At 40.2% G+C, this 19,661-nt stretch overlaps 1 protein-coding gene across 1 annotated transcript in view; it reads left to right on the forward strand.

The window, feature by feature from the left end:
- The window catches only part of BCAS3 (BCAS3 microtubule associated cell migration factor), a 299,682-nt gene that overhangs the window by 46,922 nt on the left and 233,099 nt on the right, over positions 1 to 19,661 (forward strand). The window contains 3 exon segments of the mRNA XM_048324409.1: positions 1,320 to 1,403; positions 6,326 to 6,496; positions 15,434 to 15,527. Coding sequence (XP_048180366.1) covers positions 1,320 to 1,403; positions 6,326 to 6,496; positions 15,434 to 15,527 — 349 coding nt within the window.

The raw sequence follows: 19,661 nt of genomic DNA on the forward strand, positions 1-19,661 counted from the left end.
CTGGATAGAGCCTGGGTTTGTCTGAACCAACACAGCAGGGCACTCTGTAGGTTAGAAAACAGCATTAAATTGGCCACTTTTGAACATCTTTGAAAAAGTTAAGCTCCAGGGGAAAAAAAAAAAGAAAATGCTTGAAGACTTTTTCTTCTTTCTAGAGACAAAGGAAATAGGTCCCAAGCAAAGAAATGATCACTGCCGTTACCTAGAGAAGTGGTTGTGCATTTAAAGCTTGAAGCGAAGCCTCAATTCAGCTTCTAATGCGTTATTTTTATTTCAAAGCAGATGTTTTTTCTCCCTTCCACCTGTGACTGGAGAAGCTGTTTCTAGAGCTGAGCCAGAAATTTATCAGACTTTAGAGATGTATTTGCTGTTACACCTCCTCCAGCACAGCTGATTTCTTCCCAAATTCAAGCCTGCCTTTCCTTTAGTGCCACACCTTGCTGGTGCTGGAAAACTTGAACCCTTGTCAGCAAGTATTGCTGCCAAACATTAGCCACTGATCAGCAAAAGAATTGTATCACAAAAGGGATTTAAATGGCTTGTGTGTTCCCAGGTAACTTCACTGTGGGCTTTCCCTAGTTTAAGTATTTTTATTTAGATATGTAAATATAAGCAGGACAGAAAAGCCTCTAGAAACAAATGCATCTTACAGTAATGTTTAGTTTTATTTAGCTTAAATAGTTAAACAGGCAGCATGTTCTGTGTGCAAGCAATAAATACCTATTTTTTTTCTAATTTTACATAGAAGCACAGATTCTATTGTTAGCTAGGGTTCAAAGGCAAAACCTACTTTTGTAGGGTGATGGCAGGTACAAGAGTCTTGTTTTGATTTATTGATTTTGAAGGAAGGCAATAAAAAGCAAACCCCATGTACATTCCTTTAATCTGTTAAATGCAAAGTTTCAAACAACTCTTTTCCTTTGTCATTTCTTTGCTTGCTCGTCATAAAAAGGAGGGGAAAGCCACACTCGGATTCTTAGAATGTCTGATATTTAATGTTACATATACATGGCTAAAGCTTTTGATTATATTTATTTAAATTTATTTGTGGTATTGCTGCCAGACCAAAAATCCCACCATTTCAAAGTTTATGAATTCTTAGTGAGTACTCATCTGGTAATTGAAAACTGGAGCGGGGGACGCGACAGTCTGGGTGGCACCCAGAAGATTATAAAAAGGGGTTAAGTGTCTCAGCAGGGCTTTTTGCTATTTGTAGGAAAAAATACACCACTGTACATGATAAATAAGAGCTCTGGTAATGGGTTATGGGTTTGTGTAGTTTAATAGTAGTTACTTGGTTGCTGTCTTTCTTCTTGTAGCTGATCCGATGCCATCAATCCCGTGGTGGAGCCTGTGGAGACAACATTCAGTCTTACACTGCCACAGTCATTAGTGCTGCCAAAGTGAGTCCATCATCTGCCCTGGGAGAGCTGCTCGTGGAACATAATTATGAGGTTTCCCTGCTGAATTGTGCTGTGTGTCATCATCCCCCTCCCTTCACAGAGAGGAGAGCACGCTGAGAACCCTGCAGGCATCAGCACCGTGCCTGCACTCCCCATCCTGCAAATCTCTGACTGTAGCTTTCCACAAAGTGTTCCTGTTTCTGAACTGATTTTTTAAAATTTTATTTATTAGAAACAGATATTTATATTAGAGGGAAGTGACAGTGGGATGGATTTGTATAATGGCTATTCATAATGGTACAAGTTTATATGATTGGAAATCAACATTGTGAATTATTAGTCTTTTAGCATCATGAAAAGTGACTTTACAAGTGCCTGGTGCTTTCTGGACTCCATCACACCCCCATTATACATTTTGCTCTCTCTGAAGGGTGACAGCGCAGTACTGGAGCTAATGAATTACCTTCTTTGAAGGTTAGAGCTTATTAATGACTGTTTACATATAGGTTCCATTGCCTCGTTTTCTTACTTCAGATGATGTTATAAAATCCCTCTGTTTTCAGAGAAATGTCTGGGCTTTTGTAGTATCAAAAGAAGCCCATGGCTTGGAAAAATCTTAAACAAGACTGAGCACAACTTTTGTTTTACTGTCTCCCTCCCAGCTCCTTTCCTTGCTGCAACAACCATTTCTTTTTCACACACACACACACACACACAGTGAGTTTTGGCACTGTGGGCTGAACTCGGTGCTGATTACAAGCTTCCCTTGTTACCACCAGCCTTCTCATTTCTGATATGTGCAACAAAACAAACCTAATAATAGGAATGAAATGACAGCGCAGGACAGAAGGCTCAGTGGCACCGAAGAAAACAACAGTTAGGAGAAGCCACAAAGAGAGACACAGGGCAGGCCAGCTCATGTGAAAACAAAATATAAAAACAAACATATTCCATCACAATCACAGTGTGGCTGGAGAAGGAGAAAAATCACAGCTTTTTACATTGTTGAGGGGAACTGGAATTGCTCCTCTCCCGAGGCGATTCGCTGGATTTCTGTGTACTTTCACCATCAGCACAGTTAAAAAAAAGGTGTGTGAGGGGAAATCTCCCCAAATTCCTTCAATCTCAGCATCGTGAACATCTTTTTTATAGCACAGATAAGTTTGAAAAACTGACTGGCTTAGTGTGATCAGCCCCAGTTTGGATCAGATGTGGCAAAATCCTGCAAACAGATCACTGTAGCTGATGGCCTTCCCTGCTGAGTAGTACGAGCCAGGGATCATCATCCAGAAATTCTGCTGTTAAGCTGAATTTATCACACTGAAGTAGTGCTATTGCATCATGTGAATAGATACTGAAGATAAAATGTGTTTATAATCATAGGAAAGAAAAGATTGTTAGCCTCTGTACAGAGATAAACTCCCAGTGAGAGTTAGGAAAAGGGATAATCCCCAGGGCACGGTCGCTGTGCTACTCTGTATTTGCACAGCACATTGCTCATGCTCCTGCCTGTTGGATGTTACTGTAATAGACAAGATTAATACTAATATAGTTTTAAATATTTGCATGATTTGGCTCTTGAGGAGTGTCTCAGCCTTAGTGTATTAATTTGTTATCCACGAGTGCGCCACAGTAAATCTGCAATGTTTAATTTATTAGTGATTTCATTGAGTCTTGGCTTGCTATCTAGCAGGTTTTCATCTCTGATAACTGCAGGGCTGACTTTCTTGCTGGCAAATAGATGCTCCAAATATAAAGATGCTCCAAAGATAAAGAGCTCTTTGGAGTTGTTTGTCCATCTCATTGCCTCACCATCAACTTCACTCCCTCCTTACTTAATTCTTCATTTATGAACCTCTGCTGCTGTTGTGTCCTATCAGCTGCAGGGGTTTGTAATTCCTTTGCTTTGATCAGCACAGGATCAGCTTTTTGGGAAGTGGGTGTCCTTTCCTTTTCCCTGCACTGCTGCTTTTTGGTTCAGAAGTGGTTCCATTAAAGTTCTTGTTTTGCCAGGTTACAGCCTTTTGTCTGGTTGGCTTCCAGTTTCCTAATGAAGTGAAAGAACCTTCATATGAAAGAGAAGGAAAGCTGAGGGCTTTCAGCAGGGTCTCTTTGGAGAACTGCCTTTCAGATCCTCTCTAGAAGGTTCCTTCCATAGGATAAAGGTTTTTTTCAGTCCAGTTGGACAAACACAGTAGAATGGACATGGAATTTCTTTCAGAATAAACCCCATTATCACCTTGTTCAAACTGAGTGTGAGGCTCGGCCTCACTGTGTTGACACCCAAGGCAGATCTTTTTGATATGTCTTTCTGCTTTCTATAGATTTTTCGTTTGAAATTGAATAAATAATATAAAATACATTTATTATGAGAAACAGGAACAATATATTGTGTTGTCACTAAAAGGATGCAAGGCCTTTGTTGGAACAAAGCATCCTAACAGGCACTGAATGGTGCATTTTAATTCTTTTCATCTAATTAAAGTTGTACTTATTTTTCAATTAAATGAGGTATGAGGGCATACATTTATTTTAATTAAATATATGTATTTCTTTAAATGAATATGAGCAGCCATATTTTTAAGTAGATAGGGTACACATGAGCTTATAAATAATGTGTGTTTCTGCGCATTGTGAATCACTGGTTACAAAAGAAACTGGATCAAATATTTTAATTTTATTTATAAGCAAACTTCACTGGCAGGTTCCCATCAGTGACAAAGGAACTGGGACAGTGCAAACTTCAACCCATTTCATTTAAAATGTATTTGCTCTGTCACATGTCTCGCATCAAATTATAAACCAAGTCCTTCTCACCTCATAACTCCTTTGCCTGATTCCTTCTCCATATCTTTTAATCCTGTAGTGGTAAAGTGATTTAGCAAAGGCTGCATCTGTTTTCTCTTGTTACCTGATAACTTCTTAATGAGGACTAACAGCTTATGTGAGAGCAAGGTCATTAGCCCTAATGGATGGAGGGGACAGCTGATATGGCATGGGAAAGGTTAAAGATTACCCCAGAAGTTTTTGCAAATATACACAACAGCACAGGGCAGTAAGTGCTGTAATGGTTCTGCACTGATATTTCTGAGTTAATGGCCTTGGCCACATCTCTGCACACCTCTCCCTGCTGCAGGCCCACGTTGCTCCCACACGGAGCAGGGATTCAGCTGCCTGGACAAGCACGGTCATTTTTTTTCTAGAGAGCCATAAATTTATGTTTGGTACTTTGTCATCCCACTGCTCTCATTATAAATATTAAAGATATTTTCTAAAGCAGGTCAATTACAGTTTTTAGCCTTTCCCTTGCACAGGTATTTTGCTGTGTAGCATTTACTGCTTTCTCCTCCCTGCTGTATAAACTGAGAACGAATCATTTTCTAGGATTTTAACTACTGGCCAAAAAACTGCCTTGTCAGTTTTTGCCAGGAGAGCTGGAATGCATTCCTGTGATGGCACTGGGGCTATTTTAGGTTTATTCCTCAGCTATCAATATCTGCTTTATGTTACCTTTCCCAGCCTCCTGAATTCGCCACTGTTAAAACCCGTTTTATTCTCCTCTGTCGTAGCCGGGTATAAAAAGAAATAACAAGAAACAAATGGCAGGATATTACTAAAGACTTTAAACCCCCAAAGCCATTCCTGTGCTAAAGGCCTGGCTCGATTTTAAGTGGAAGTATCTCCATTAGCATTAATGGGGTGAGTCCATCAGCAGAGGCATCTCAGAGGTTAATCAGCCTTCCTGGCTGGCCATGGCCATCGATACTGTGTGGCGCCTGCTGCTGTTGGCCCTTCAGAGGTTTTCCTGACAACACACTAACAGACTTTGTGTAAGTCATTTCCCATGAATTATTAAAACAAACGTTTGGCTGCTAATTGATGAACACTAATGTGTTTTCTAATCACTGCAGTTTGAGATTTTAGCACTAAACAAAGCAGTTGCAATTGATTTGTGGCTGCTTCTTGGTTTCAGCCTGGGATCTGGACATTTTTTTCCTTTTCAATTTAGCAGGCAGCTTAGCTTGTCTTTTTAGTTAAGAATTGGCTTGTTACAGTGTCATTCCATTCTGATCTCTTTTGCTATTTCTTATTTATATTGCATAATAAATCTGCTCAATTCTTTACAGGCAAATAAGGCACAGTCCTTGGTTCAAGGAGAAAATATTTAAAGTTGTAGTTGGGCTTGTTTTTCTTTCAATCTGCATCTCTCCTACTGTGTCTACTCTGCCTCTTTCTCCAAATAAAGCAAAATAAAAACGATCTTCAGCATCTTTAGCTGCTAAAAGCTGGTGCTTTTTTGAATGTGTTTTGAAAGCCACGTCTGGGAAATGTGTAGAGCCTGGAAAGTCCCATTCCTTATGCTGGGATGTGCCTGGGAGTTGTCCTTTCTAGGACCTTGAGGGTGGCATTTTTAATTTTCTTGGGTTTGAGTCCCATACTCAGTTTTAATACTTGCTGAGGAAAAAATGAGTGTGTCAGATGTAGCCAAGGCCAAATTCTTGGTCTCTTGCATTGTGCAGAAGACAAAACTCTGTCAGCTTTGGGGACTGTTTGTATTTCTTTGTGAACACTGCCCTTCTCACACCCATCGTGGCCTCATCTTTGATCCTTCTGACCATCCATGCTCTTGGAGTAAGTAAAATCAAAGTAAAAAATCCCCCCAACACTGGAATACTTTAAATATGAAAACATTTTGAACATTAAAATACTTCTTTTTTCAATAATGCTTTGGCATAATTGAATTCCAAAATAAAGGTGAATTCTTCCATTTGCTAGGATGCCAAAGTTTTCAAGCTGTTTTGTTACAGCCTTTTGCAGCTGCTACATCACTCCTAAAAAAATGCATCTCTACAAAAAATCCAAGCCGAACCCACAGCACAGCCCTAAACATCTTTAAAGTTTTTATTTTCCTTTTTTTGCAGACAATAAAGACTGGGCTGACAATGGTGGGGAAGGTGGTGACACAGCTCACGGGGACGCTGCCGTCGGGAGCCACCGAGGAGGAAATCCTGGCTCACAGCAACCTCCGCCGGAGTCCCCTGGTGCCTGGGATCGTCACCATCATCGACACCGAGACCGTGGCAGAGGGACAGGTAACAGTGAGCACACAGACACAGCATGCATTTCCTCCACAATCCCAGGGAAATGGTTTTTGTGCTGTTGGGAATGAGAAATAAACCAGATTTTTTTCAGGGCAGGAATTTTACAGACCCACAGAACTGGGATAAAATCCTGTTTGGGCTTGAGATGCAGCCAAAATATATATTGTCCTTCCAGCATATTTATGTGACACTTTGACAAGATCAAGTGTGAAGTGTCGCATTTTGTCTCCCCATCACTTGCTCCTAATTGACATTGATTGATGCTGATCAGTCGAAGTGGAGATGTACTCTGATTATATTTATTAATACAGAACGTGCCTGGAACATGGGCTTGTTTAGGAATAGGGGGAATTGTTGAAATCCAGGTTAAAAAAAAATATGAGAGAAGTTGGGTATGAAGTGTAAAAGCTTATCATTTTATATAAATCCCAAATGCAATCGAGTGTGATGCTGTTTTGTGAGGCATTTGTACTTTTTTACTAATAATAAATTTACTGTACATAATAATACACAGTACAGTGCTTCAGGCAGGATCATTTGTTACATACTCCATACCATTATCAGACAATTTTTAAATTGCTGGATTTTCCTGTCTTTATGACAGAGAAGATATCCGTGTCTTTTTTTGTTTGTTTCTACCACTCATTTAATTTTAAAGTGTCTGGTCCTGAATTTAGTATTTATGCAGAACTCCCACACACTTCATTATTCTGTAACTAGTCTGTAATATTTTTTTCCTCATGGTCACATTTATTGAATTTAAAGCAGAAAAAATCTTTATTTTTTTCTTGTTTCACCCTATCTTTATGATGCTCATTGCAGGTAAGTTAGTGAGGTGTTAAGGACACATCAGAAGCCAAGTTATTTTCTTTTCTTTCCTGACAGGAAAATAAAATCTTTTACTTGAAAAAAAACCAAAGCAAAGAAAAACCTTGTTATGGTTGTTCCCTGAGAATTAATTTTGGAAGTACTTAGCCAAGCAATGTTGCATTGAAAGGGGATTATTCATAAAACAGAACAGACATTTTCTTCCAAAATTGAAATAAAAGAAAGAAGAAAATGGAAAATAAAATTAAGATCTTAGAGTCAGGTCTTAAAATAATTCTGTTGGCTGTTGGGGTTTGTTTGAGTTTCCAGGAAAAAAAAAAAAAAAAAAAAATCTTTTGGCTTTTTGTCTACAACAAGGAAAGAAAAAAAAAAGACAAATTTTACTTCATAAATTTCTGATGAAGCTGTTTAATGTGGTCATTATTTCTGCTGGTCTCTGTCTGTGCTTTGATTCTTCTGCATAGGCCTAGGGGGAAAAAATTATAGATCTTAGGTTTTTAAGGCTTGTTATGTATGATTTAGAGGTTTTATGAACTTGTCCTCTGACCCTAACAATACAGGGAGCTATCAAGGCCTAAAGGGCACTACAGGAGAGGAGCTGTAGAAATGATAACGCTTGTCTATCCCTGCTGCTCTAACATAAATAAGCCAGCAGCTCTAGGAAAATAAGTTTTGTCTTGAACCTCTAGAAAGTTGGATATCCTAATTGTATGTATGTATTGCATTCATATTTTTGTGATCTGAAGTTTTTAAACGTTGTTAAATTATATTATTTATTTGCAGTGCTGCAATTTGCTTTCAGAATTAGGGTTATATTTCTTCCAGGAAAAAGAAAATAACCTTTCTTTTGCATTGTTAGATTTTCATGGTGCAGGAGATGTTTTGACAATTTTTTCTTACTGAAATGTCCCTCTGGCAAAAAAAAAGTTGATTAAAAATAACTAAATGCACTTCGTAATTGATCATCCCACACTGCCCCAGTACAGAACCTTCTCATGTGAGGAGTGTCCTGGGTGCTCCCAGTCCCTCTGAGTCTTTTCCTGTCCCTCCAGCTCTATTTCCAGTGGAAATGTGAGTTTTTGTGCAGATGAGAACTGGTAGATCCTGATTTTGGCAGGGATCTTGGCATGTCCTGAGGAGCCTGGCAGGGATGTGATGCTGTGTGCTGGCAGGAGAATTCCTGCAAGGAATGCCAGCGTGGATGGCACTTGTTTGTACTGGCTGGGTAATCCTGGCTGGGTTTAAGGCAGAATTCATGGAAGTGTTTTAGCACATCTGACCTTTAAATGAGGCGAGAATCTCACTGAGCTCATCGTGGCTGCCCTGGACTCCAGCAGACACTGGAGCATGGAGCTGATCCCAAAAGTGTGAGCTCCTCATTCCTGGAATTTCTGAGATTGTTTTACTCTCCTGTGGAAAATCAGTTTGCTGGGAGTGGTCACCTGAGCTCCATCATCACTGTGGCTGAGATGGAGGGGTGATGGAGCAGGTTGGGGATGCCAAGTCCAGCCTCTCTGGTGTTTTAGGGTCATTCTCTGATTTCCATTTAAAAAAAAAAAAAATCTCTGGTTTTTTGAAAGTTATTGGTTTATAGAATCACAGATTAACAGAATCACTAAGTTTGGAAAAGACCTGCAAGATCATCAAGTTCAACCTTTGACTGAATCCTGCCATTCCCATGAAACCAAATTGCCACATCTGCTCATTTTTTGAACCCTCCTGGGGATGGTGACTCCACTTCCCTGTGGGGGAACTCCTCTTCCAGTGCTGAGCCACTCTCAGCAAAGGGATTTTTCCTCATCTTAGTTACCCCAGTTTTCAGATTCCTGAAAATAAAGAGTTCTGGGTGGAATCAACAGACACTTCCAGCTGGGAAGAGATGCCTGGTTTGGGATGTTCCACGGCTGTGCCTGTCAGGCTCTTCCTACACTCACTGGGAAACGCTGAATTAAAAATTCCAGTCAAATATTCTCTGGGCTAAATTAACACTTGGAAAGCCTTGAATCCCATTCAACAGGGTTTTGGTAGCAGCTCTGGGGATTGGTGTGTGCTCACATGGGTTTCAGCCTTGTCACAACTGAGGGGAATTGCAGAAGCAGGAAGGAGTTATTTTCTTATCATCACTACCCTCCTAATACAAAATAAATACCTCACCTCCTTCAGGTCAATAAAGATTTCTATCACTTGCACAGCCTGACTAAGAATTTGGGTATTGCAGTGAAAGAATACATTTTCCAAGTAGTTAAATATATCTGTAAAGTAAGATATAGTAAAGAAAGAGAAAGGAATAAATATGTTTTAAAAAGAGAAAATGGAAGACAACGACATAAATCTAAGGCAGGCAAACACATCATTTTGGAGGAGAAATAAGCATTTTGTTTGAGTGGAGAAGCTTTTTTTTTTTTTTAAAACAAATGTATCTAAAGTCTTGTAAATCTAAGTACTTCTTCAGTTATTTCAAGCACAGCACACAGCTTTCAAAGATGGACTGAGCTGCTCTGTGCCTGTGTACAAATATAACAATTTCTGTGCCAGTAGGGTGATGAAGGGACATGTTTGGGACACAAGCCAGGAGAGCTAACTACAGCTTTAAGTTTTCAGTAATTTTTTATCATTTCTCCCATTTCTAAGGCATCAAATACAAGGAATGTGAGGGGGAGCTCGATGTATCTCATTCACTGCCCTGCTCTGTGCTGCCATGGCAGAGGCTGAAATGCAAACTCACCACTGAAAAATACACAATTAAAGACCAAAGAACTCTCCTAATGTAATCTTGCAGGATTAAATATGCAGGGAAAGTATTTTTAATAAACCTTATGAATGTAGATACTGTACGAAACTCTCATCCCCAGCAGTTGTTTATGTGATAGCTCCTACTTTCAGAATTGGTGATACTTTAAGAAAATTTGAATTATGAGGTAATTAAATAAATGCAGAGGAATGCAGAATTATTGACGTTGGCTGTCAGGAGATATTTGTAAAAGGAATAAAAATAATTATCGAGATGCCCAAGTAACTTTGTGGTAAACCAAAATATGTTAACAAGGTTGTGTGCTTGTTTAAACTTCCTTCTAATGAAGTGTTAGCAAACTTTTCAGTTAGATGGAAGGACTATTTATTTGAATCCCTTAATTAGTTGAAATGGATAAACCTAAAGCTGTACAGATGTCCTCTTTTTCAGTAATTGGAATTAAATGTGTAAGACTTTATTGGCTTGGGTTTGAAAGAAAAATTATTTTCTTTCGACCTTTGTTTCTGTATTCTTAATTAATTCATCCACTGGGCCACCCACGTGCAGGCTGCAATAATGACCTTGCTCAAAAGTCACCAGTTTTGGGGCTGAATGTAAATCTGTTCAACATCTAACAGTTGGTTGACAGAGAAAGATGTGGCCATTTAAAAATACAGAACTCGATTCTGGGTGCTGCGTTCGCCGGAGCTGTGATTGATGAGATCTCGCCGCGCGCTCGCAGCTCATCCACAGCTCAGGCAAATATTGGAGGGAATATTTTCAAAACAGCTCAGCAAAACAAGATAACATGTTGATCTATTTATGTTTTAAAATGTGATCAGGGTGGGTTTTTTTTTTTTCCTGTTCCCTATTAACTTTTTATTGCATTAAAGAGGAATTTTCAGAAAAAAAGCAGCCGACTGCCGCCGTTTCCAAAGTTCATTTTCATTTGGTGAGGAGTTGATAGCAATTGAACCACATCAAGATGCTTATCAGGAGCAGGAATTGTTGTGAAACTTTGGTCTGAAGCAAAAAGAAGCTCAAAGAGTAAAGCATATTCAATAATAAAGCTTTAACTACAGACATAATTCCACTGGTCATTAACACCAGGGCTTTTATTTTAGGACCAGCTTTGGCAGAGGTTGATCTGATGTCCCAGTGCTCAGATATTTGGCCTCAATTTTCCTCACTTTTTATATCTACATGTATTACAGAAGAATTCTTTTTATATAGAAATATAAAAAGAGCTACAGGATTCCCTCAGAGCATAATACTGTCTGCCTCACTTTTATTAAAGGAGATCTGGTTTTTGTCAAGAAGACATTTTTGTCTCAGATAAATGGTTCAGGCTGAGCGCAAGGCTGGTTTGAGTTTATGCTGGATTCTATTAAAAGGAGTGCAGTAGTTAATGCCACAGATCTATCACTTTTAGCCCCTTTCCACTGAAGTTTGACCTTGGCTGTAACTTGGGGGAGGCTCTTTGTGTGGAGGAACTGAATCAAACTCCAGCTCTTTAAAGCATTGGGGATCTCAAGTGTACAGCAAATATTTGTGATATCATATTCATATTTATAATTATTGCCAAACCTATTTATTTTTATGATGATGGGGTTACTCTTTTCTTAATTGTATTAAGAGTAGGACCTGCCTGATTAGATTTGGGTCCATTTTTATTTGTGTTACTTTCATGTTTTATTTAAAAACATGTCTCCACTGGGATAAGTGGTGTAATTTGCCTTTAAAGATTAAAATAATTAAAGTCATAATTACGAGTGGCTTCTGTTCAGCAGTACGGAAAATACCACGGAGGAAGGAAAATATGGCACAGGAGAAAAAAGCTCTGGCTGCTGTTACCTCCTGCCCTCCAAGCAAACACCACTGGCTGGTAGTAAATGTAACGATGCCCTCGGTGTTTTGTCTCTTCTTTTAGAGTGAGATAAAGAGGATTTGATTAATCTTTGATAAACTTCAGAGTTTTGTAGTAACAGAGCTGCTTTGGGAGCTGGTTTGGCTTGGCACATCCAGCCCCGGGCTCTTTGGCTGGGCAGCTTTTGGGAAAATCCTGTTGCAGCTCTTGATAAAATAATTTTGGGCATCAGGAGCAGCTGAGGGCTTGTTCACAGGAGAGTCCTGGTAGAAGAGTCTCAGTGTTGGTCTCTTGTTGGGAGCTCTGCAGGGAGGATCCTGCTGAAGCTCAGTGACTCTGTGATTACCAGGGCAATGCTGAGATTTATGAACCTTTCTCAGTGAGAGACTTTGGAAGGTTTTTTACTCGGAACAGCAGAGTGGTTAGAGGCCACTACCTTGGAGAAGGAAGCCTGTTTGGGAGGAAGAAAATTGCAGCCTCAGGATTCCTGTGGGCTCTGCATGCTCTGGGAAGGAGAATGAGCTGCTTCCCTCGAGCTCCCTGACAGCACTTGCATGTGTTATTAGGGAAATTGTCCCTCTGTTTTGATTTTCAGGAAAAATTCCCAACTCCGCTGTTTTCAGGGGCATGAAACCCTCAGCTGGCTGGAGGAGCTGGTGGTACATTGGGAAGGTTTGGTTTGATATTCCTAAAGCACCGGCTGTTGTATCAGCATCATTTTGAGTTCCTTAAGTTCTGTAAAAAAGGGAAATTCCTGCTGGGATTTAAAGCTGTGCAAGCTCTGAACTGGGATGGGGACCAGGCTTTGGTTTGGTGGCATCTCTGGGAGGGACATTTGGTTGATGATGTAGTTAAGTCCAATTCCTTGGATTTTTTTTTCCCTCCTTCCATTGTAGTGTTGGAATTGTAAAAAGTGATGTTTGTTATCCCCAGCTGTGCAGTGCAGAAGAGCAGGGGGAGGACTGGACAAATTTCAATGGAAATTGGGGATTTAAAAAAAGCATTTTTCTCTGTTCCTAACGGATTTATTTTTTCATGCTGATTTTAAAAAGAAGAAGAATATTTTCTCATCTTTCCATGCACAAGCAAGTGTTGTTTCCATGTGTGTTCCCAAAGCCAGTTATGCCCATTCTGACACAGGGAGTGACACAGATCAGGTGCTGAGAAAGGAGCCCTGAATGTCCCATTCCCCACTGTCCAAGATTTCCAAATTTTTGAGTGATGAAGGTTCTTTTGTAGTTGGTTTTTTTGGCTTTTCTTTTGCTTTACTTGATTAGTGCAGGAGATGAACATACTTGAGTTTGAATCTGCAAAGGCCGACCTGCTGTACCTGAAAATCCGCGTTTGCAGTGAAAGGGGGAGATCTTTAACAACTCCTTTTGCACTGGGTTTTTTTTTCAAGAAGATCTTTTTAAGCAGTAAATGACAAAAAAACAAATGAAAGCATGGAATCAGTTAACATCACATAAAAAGAGAGATTTGGCCTTTTTGGGTTCTCAGATTTGTATGTCTAAGGTATTTTGCAGTTTTTAATGTTGTGACTTTTTGCTTTGTATCATGTTTCCAGAGGAAAAATATTTAAGGATCATGTTGCCATCCCGTGTTCCTGCCTGTTGGACAGGGGTTTAGTTGCAGGGGTGATAACAGCAGTGCATTTATAATTTTTATTTTTTCTCAAAGCCATGTTGAATTAATCCAGTTTACAGCCTGTAGAGGATGATGCATATGGAATATCCTATATAACTGTTCCTAGCAATGATTTAGATCCTGTGATACCTACACATTTCTGATTGAATATTTTTATTTAGCAGGCTAGACCCGCAAAAAAAACTCTTCGTAAAGCTGGTTTGTGGTGTTACTTTGTGATTATCATTTCTCTTTAATTAGAGCAAAACACTGAGGCTGAGCCCATGCTCCCTGGGAGTGGGAGCTGTGATAAATGATGGATGGGAGTGCCTGGGTGCAGTGTCTCGGGGCTGAGGGAGAGCTGTGCTCCTTTGAAAAGCCCTTCGGAAGATCTCCAGACCCTTTGGTTTCGTGGTTCTGGAAGGAGCACGAAATGCTGACGAGGGAGAGCAAAGCCATAATTGTGCTGTGTGCCAGTGCCAAAGCTCTGAGCTCTGACAGCCAGGCAGGCCCAGGCCCCTCCAGCCCCATTCCGTGACTGCTCAAAGCTCTGGGAGATGATTCCTCGTTTTTTTGAAGTGGAAAAATATCTTGAAATTATTTTGATATCTGTTTGGGATAGGAAGTATTAAAAACCTTGCAGATTATTTTGGAAGAGGCAGACCAATTATTCGGAACTTGAAACGGGTGGTTTTGCACTGTCTTAGTAAGAAGAGGTTTTTGCTCACCACAAAACCCCCTTTTAAAGTCCTTTTTTGATAGGTCTTTCTTTTTGTTTTACTTAGTTTAGCTTTTAAGAAGATGTAATCAAGGAATAAAATACTCCTACAACTCTTGCACGATTTTGTCCACACATCTTCTGGTTCTTTTCTATAAATCTAGGAATATCTTTGCTTTTCATACAATTAAACATTGATATTTTGTCTCTTTGTATGTCCTCACACTCAGCTTTAGTTTGACTGGCCCAGGAGTTTTATCAGCTTCAAACTGGCTTTTGTTTAAGACCCCAAAAGCTCATTCTTTGTGCCTTTTCCCAGAAGCTGTTGCACATCACAGATCTCAGCCCAGGTATTTCCTTTTCCACTGAATTTCCCTCTGCTGTGCAAACTCTCTCATATATTTTAATTCCTTTTTTGTTCACAAGGAGGTATTTTACGAGGGCATGATTTTTTGGTCACAACCTTTGTAATACTGTTACCTCATGTTCAGTGAGGCAGTTTCAAGTTGGAGAAAATCCATGTTAACTGTGAATTCCACAGTGCAGCTGCTTCTACACACACTCCCAGCCCTTGGCATTCCTTGCATCCTTTGGAAATCCAGATCCCTCAATTCCAGCACCACTGACAGCAGGATGGAAGCTGTGCTATTCTCACCTGAATGAAGGACTCATGGAAAGCAAATGCACTTTCTCTGGGGTTTGATTTGGTTTTCCACCCATTTGCCTTGTGCACTTGGAATCAAAATGCTGATTTATGTAAGGGTTAAATACTCCCTTTTCTTTCTAGGATGTGATTTTGTGATTTTGTTATTGGAAACTTTAACTGGAGCTTCCTGCACAGCATGGTGTAATGAGCTGCTGTGCAGTCAGCCATCATTTGTGGAGCAAAACAGGAATAGTTTTCTATTTTCCCTAATTTGAGTAAGGTAAATAAATAGGAAATGCAGGCATAAAGTGCATAATCCTTTCTGGTTGCTCCCAGGTTATTAGAGAAGGTCTCATGTCTCTGTATCTGAAAGAATTCCTGAGCATTGCTGGTGTTCAGCTGACAGGCTGTGAATGTGAACACCTTACAAACCAATCCCTGTGTCAGTCAATTGGGATTTCCCCCCTGGAGTGTTTTTCCCTCCTAATCCTGGGCTCTGTTCTGTTCCCCAGGTCCTGGTGAGCGAGGACTCGGACAGCGATGGCATCGTGGCCCATTTCCCTGCTCATGAGAAGCCCATTTGCTGCATGGCTTTTAACCCCAGTGGTAAGAGATTTTTCCAGTTACTGGGATAGATAAACAGGGCAGTAAATCCCATGGGAATGTGTCCCTTGGCTTTGGAGGGATTGCTGGTGCCACTGGGACACTGCAGGTGCCCATGACTGTCCTGCTCTGTGGAGGGTTGGATGTCCAGTTTGTCTTGTCTGGAAATTTCAAACTTTAGCAACTCTTTCACTGTGGTAGAAGGGAGGAGATTCAGTCCCTCTTCCACTGCTGAGGAATTCCTGTGTGTTGGGATCCTGCCAGCCAGGTGCACACATGTTGTGATACTCAGGTATCCAGAGGATCAGCACATGGATTAAATTGCAGTCCTCCATAAATACAGAAATAAAATCGTTTCACTGGTTTTTAAAGTAACTTATTATTGGTTTGCTGCTGAAGAGTTTGTGATCTTACCCTCTCTCCTGAGTGAAATCAGCTATAATCTGAAAATACTTGTAAGAAGCTCCTCAAAAGTACCTATTTCTTTCTTTCCTTTTTATCAGTGAACAGTCTCTGTGGGCAGCAGGGACAACTACAAACCTTGTGTATTAATAGATCTTATTAATCTGACAATTAACATTTCATTATCTGTAGATAAATAATGTTCTGGCTGATTGCAGCAACACTGAGGGAAATGGTCAGAGAATGAACAGCTTCCATTGCCTAAATTAACAATTTCTAAAATGCAGCAAATGCCATGAAGATCATGAGGGTGAAGTCACATTTCAGAGAATAGAACTGACTGTCTGTCATTTATGTTTTTCACTTTTGCTGACCAGTTGGTGTCATTCTGACACCCCATCTGTTGTGTCAGAACTCTTTAACAGTGCAGTGCAGTTCACTGGGAGTTTGTGACAGAAAAGCTGTATTCTCATCTGCCTGGATTTTCTTGGAAGGGAATTTTTTGTGGAGCTCTGCGCAGTGAACTGAGAATCCTCTATTCCAGAACAGTTATTTTGCTTTGTGCTCTGGAAGAAGGATGATACCCAGAGTGGAGCAATGCTAATTAAGTGAAATAAATAAGTGAAATAAATACAGCTGCTTAAATTAGAATGCTAAATAGATATTAATTAATTGCCTCCTTGAGAGGGTTTTTAGGATTGTGTATATTTAAAGGGCAGCAGAATGTCTATGCAAAACCAAATTAACTTGTTATTTTTCAAAAGGAAGGATATTTTTGCAAATTGCTGGGTACTTGTATTATGATGAAGTTCTTTGGTTTGCTCAGGTGCTGGAATGACAATAATTTAGAGAGTGACACTTAGATCTAATGGTGTTTAATGGCAAAACACTTCTTTAAGTGGTGTTATTTTTGGCTGCTTGCAAATGCTGTGTGCTGCAGGAGATTTGCAGGAGGGATGGGGACAAACCAGCAGAGGACTCTTCCCTCAGCTGCCTCCAGTGAGAGCAGCACTTAGCCCAGGGTTCTGTGTTCTTTATTTAACATCAAGGCAGGGTTTTGTTTGAAGCCAGGGCTGTAACATCATCCCAGCCCATTCTCTAGTGGTCTATTGGCAATCAGGCTGAGCTCATTACAGGGAACAAAACAAGAGGTGGCTTTTGATACTGTCCTCGGCTGCTTGCTCTGAAACCCCACTTTTACTCCTAATTTCAGGCAGTGTCTGTGTGTCTGCACCAGATCACAGCGACTGAAGAGCTGTGCTGGGGAGGCAAACAGGGAGCACTGCTCTGTTTCACTGAAAATTTTACTTTCTGGGGCTGATAAACCTCTTAATTCCATCGTGTCTCAGCCCAGGAGCTGCACAGGTGCTCAGGTCTGAGTTTTGGGAGGATCCCTTTATAGATTTTTACCGTGTTAAAAACAAGCAGAATCCTCCCTTCATTTGGGCAGATCAGAGGTATAAAGGCCTTTTTGGACTGTGATAATTAAAACCAACTTGTGTGTAAATGATCCCCTTCTCTCCATACTACAGGGATTGTTACATGTGCTTTTGAGAGTAATTTGAATAAAGTAATTTGAATAAATGCAGCTTTATTTCAGGCAATTGTCTTTACTCCACCACATTTAAAAGCAAATTATAGATGTTTTATTTGTGCTGAAGCTGAATATGATTTGCTAAATATGTTGTTGTCTACACTTGGGCAAGTTCTGCACAGCCATAGATAATACAGTAAAAACAGAGTCTGTAAGGAAGGAAATCAGATCAGTGCTTCAGAAATCAGTTCCAGACAGAGAGATTTCTACCTTATTTACCGGTTCTATTACCCAAATTTCATGATAACCTGTAAGTTTTGCCTCCATCCTCCAGGAAAACAGAAAAGTTAACAGCCGTGCCAAGCTTAATTATATTTTGCTGAAAATACTGGTATTTTTATTTTAATTCTTCAGTTCAATGTGGAATGTTTATATTTGTAATATCTAGGTATTTCTTACTGGTATTTGGAAGAAGCTGGTAAAGGAGCAAAGTGAACTATTTGTAATTTGAACATTACAGAGATCAAGGGTTTAATACAGATGACAGGGGTAGAACTCAGGGAATTTCTTTTTACCTCCCTCCTCATAAAATAAACGATGCTGGGTTGTAAATGGGACAGGAAATGGATGTTTCAGCCTAGACCAGCTGCTCATCTCTGCAGAAATGTTATCAACAGGCCCCAAAATAACCAACCTCCTCATTTTTATTTCTTTCTCTACATTTATTATTTTTTTAAGGCCCAAATCTGTTGCCTACATTAATATCTTTTGTCTACAAAACGTGGCTGGTGTGGGACAGGATTTTTGATACTGGAAAATGGAGCTTATTTCTGAGTGCTCGGAGTCACCGTTGTAGCTGACACATGCATTCTGTTTATTTGGAGTGGTTTAGGGTCATAAAATTGGGATTTTTCAGGATTTCTAGAAGTATGAAGCACAAGGATGAATATTCTTTTTAGGTTAACTTGAGTTACTGATTGGACTGGGTTTGATGCAACAAATGAAAGTGTTTTACCCAAAAGCTGCCAGTTCCTGCAGACACCGAGGGAGAGAAGGAAGTTGAATTGTGTATCAAGGCAGAACTAATAAATCACAGTTTTTACTTTCCATGGTTTATTTCCAGTAAAAAACAGTGAGCATAGCGATATGATCACATTTTTAGATGGAAATAATGTATTTTGTGATTGTTGCCTAAGAAAGTGCTTTTTCATTAATGAGATTTTTGTCACCAAGTCTTAGATGTCCCCAGCACTGCAGTTTTCAGCCAACAAATGTGTGACCCAATTCAGCTTGGCCCTTTTCTTTTCATGCCTAGGGAAACATTTCGTAATCACCTGTAGTTATTCCCATTCAAAGCAACTTTCTGGATGTCAGAAGTACTGATCATTGCACCCATTAATCTAGATTTTTGGTAAGCTTTTTGTACAGGATCTGGACAGCAGCTGTGGTTTATAACTTAAATTTTAGATGGTTGGGGACAGTTCTAGTGAAGGCTTTAAAATCATATTCATTTTGCTGTCTCTAACATCATTTTATCCCCAGCTAATGGACAATCTGTTCATTCAGCCCATGAAGTTTCTTTCTGCTGCCCCTGCAGAGGGGAGGAAGGGCCAGATCCTCTGGGCTCCCCAAGAAGGGCGTGGTTTGGGCACGAGGCCTTGAGGATGCAATGTGGGAACAAGTGGAACATAAAAACCTGTGGAGATGTCATTTTCACAATTTATAGATGAAATAAAGTGTGAAGAAATCAGCCCTAAGTTTTAGATATGATCAGTAGTTGTGGAGCCTTGGTGTTTGAGCTTTGAGTTTGGTGTCGGAGGACGCCAGGACATCTTCATGACTGTCTGGAGTTCCACTTTCCATGGGAGCCTTGAGTTATGCAGACCAATGCAGTGAATAATTCTGGAAGCTGGGCTGAGCTTCTGAGGCCACCAGAGCAGGGAATTGTGCTGGGATCCCAGTTCCTGTGGTGTCCTGTGGTCAGTGCAGAGCCTGACCTCGACGTGGCCTCCTGGGCTCCAGACAGGATTTCCAGGAGCATCCATACAAACCTCTCCATTCCTTGTGTCTGGTTTGGGAGGCAAGTTAAGTGTAGAAGTTTTCATGTCTATTCAGAGGTTGTTTAAATCATTCCTTCCTGGTTTTGGAAGGTTTGTGCCTCGTTTCCCCAGCAGGCTGCACTGCCAAGAACTATATGTACA

Source organism: Corvus hawaiiensis, chromosome 20 (genome assembly GCF_020740725.1).
Source record: "Corvus hawaiiensis isolate bCorHaw1 chromosome 20, bCorHaw1.pri.cur, whole genome shotgun sequence".
In the NCBI taxonomy this organism is placed as follows: domain Eukaryota; kingdom Metazoa; phylum Chordata; class Aves; order Passeriformes; family Corvidae; genus Corvus; species Corvus hawaiiensis.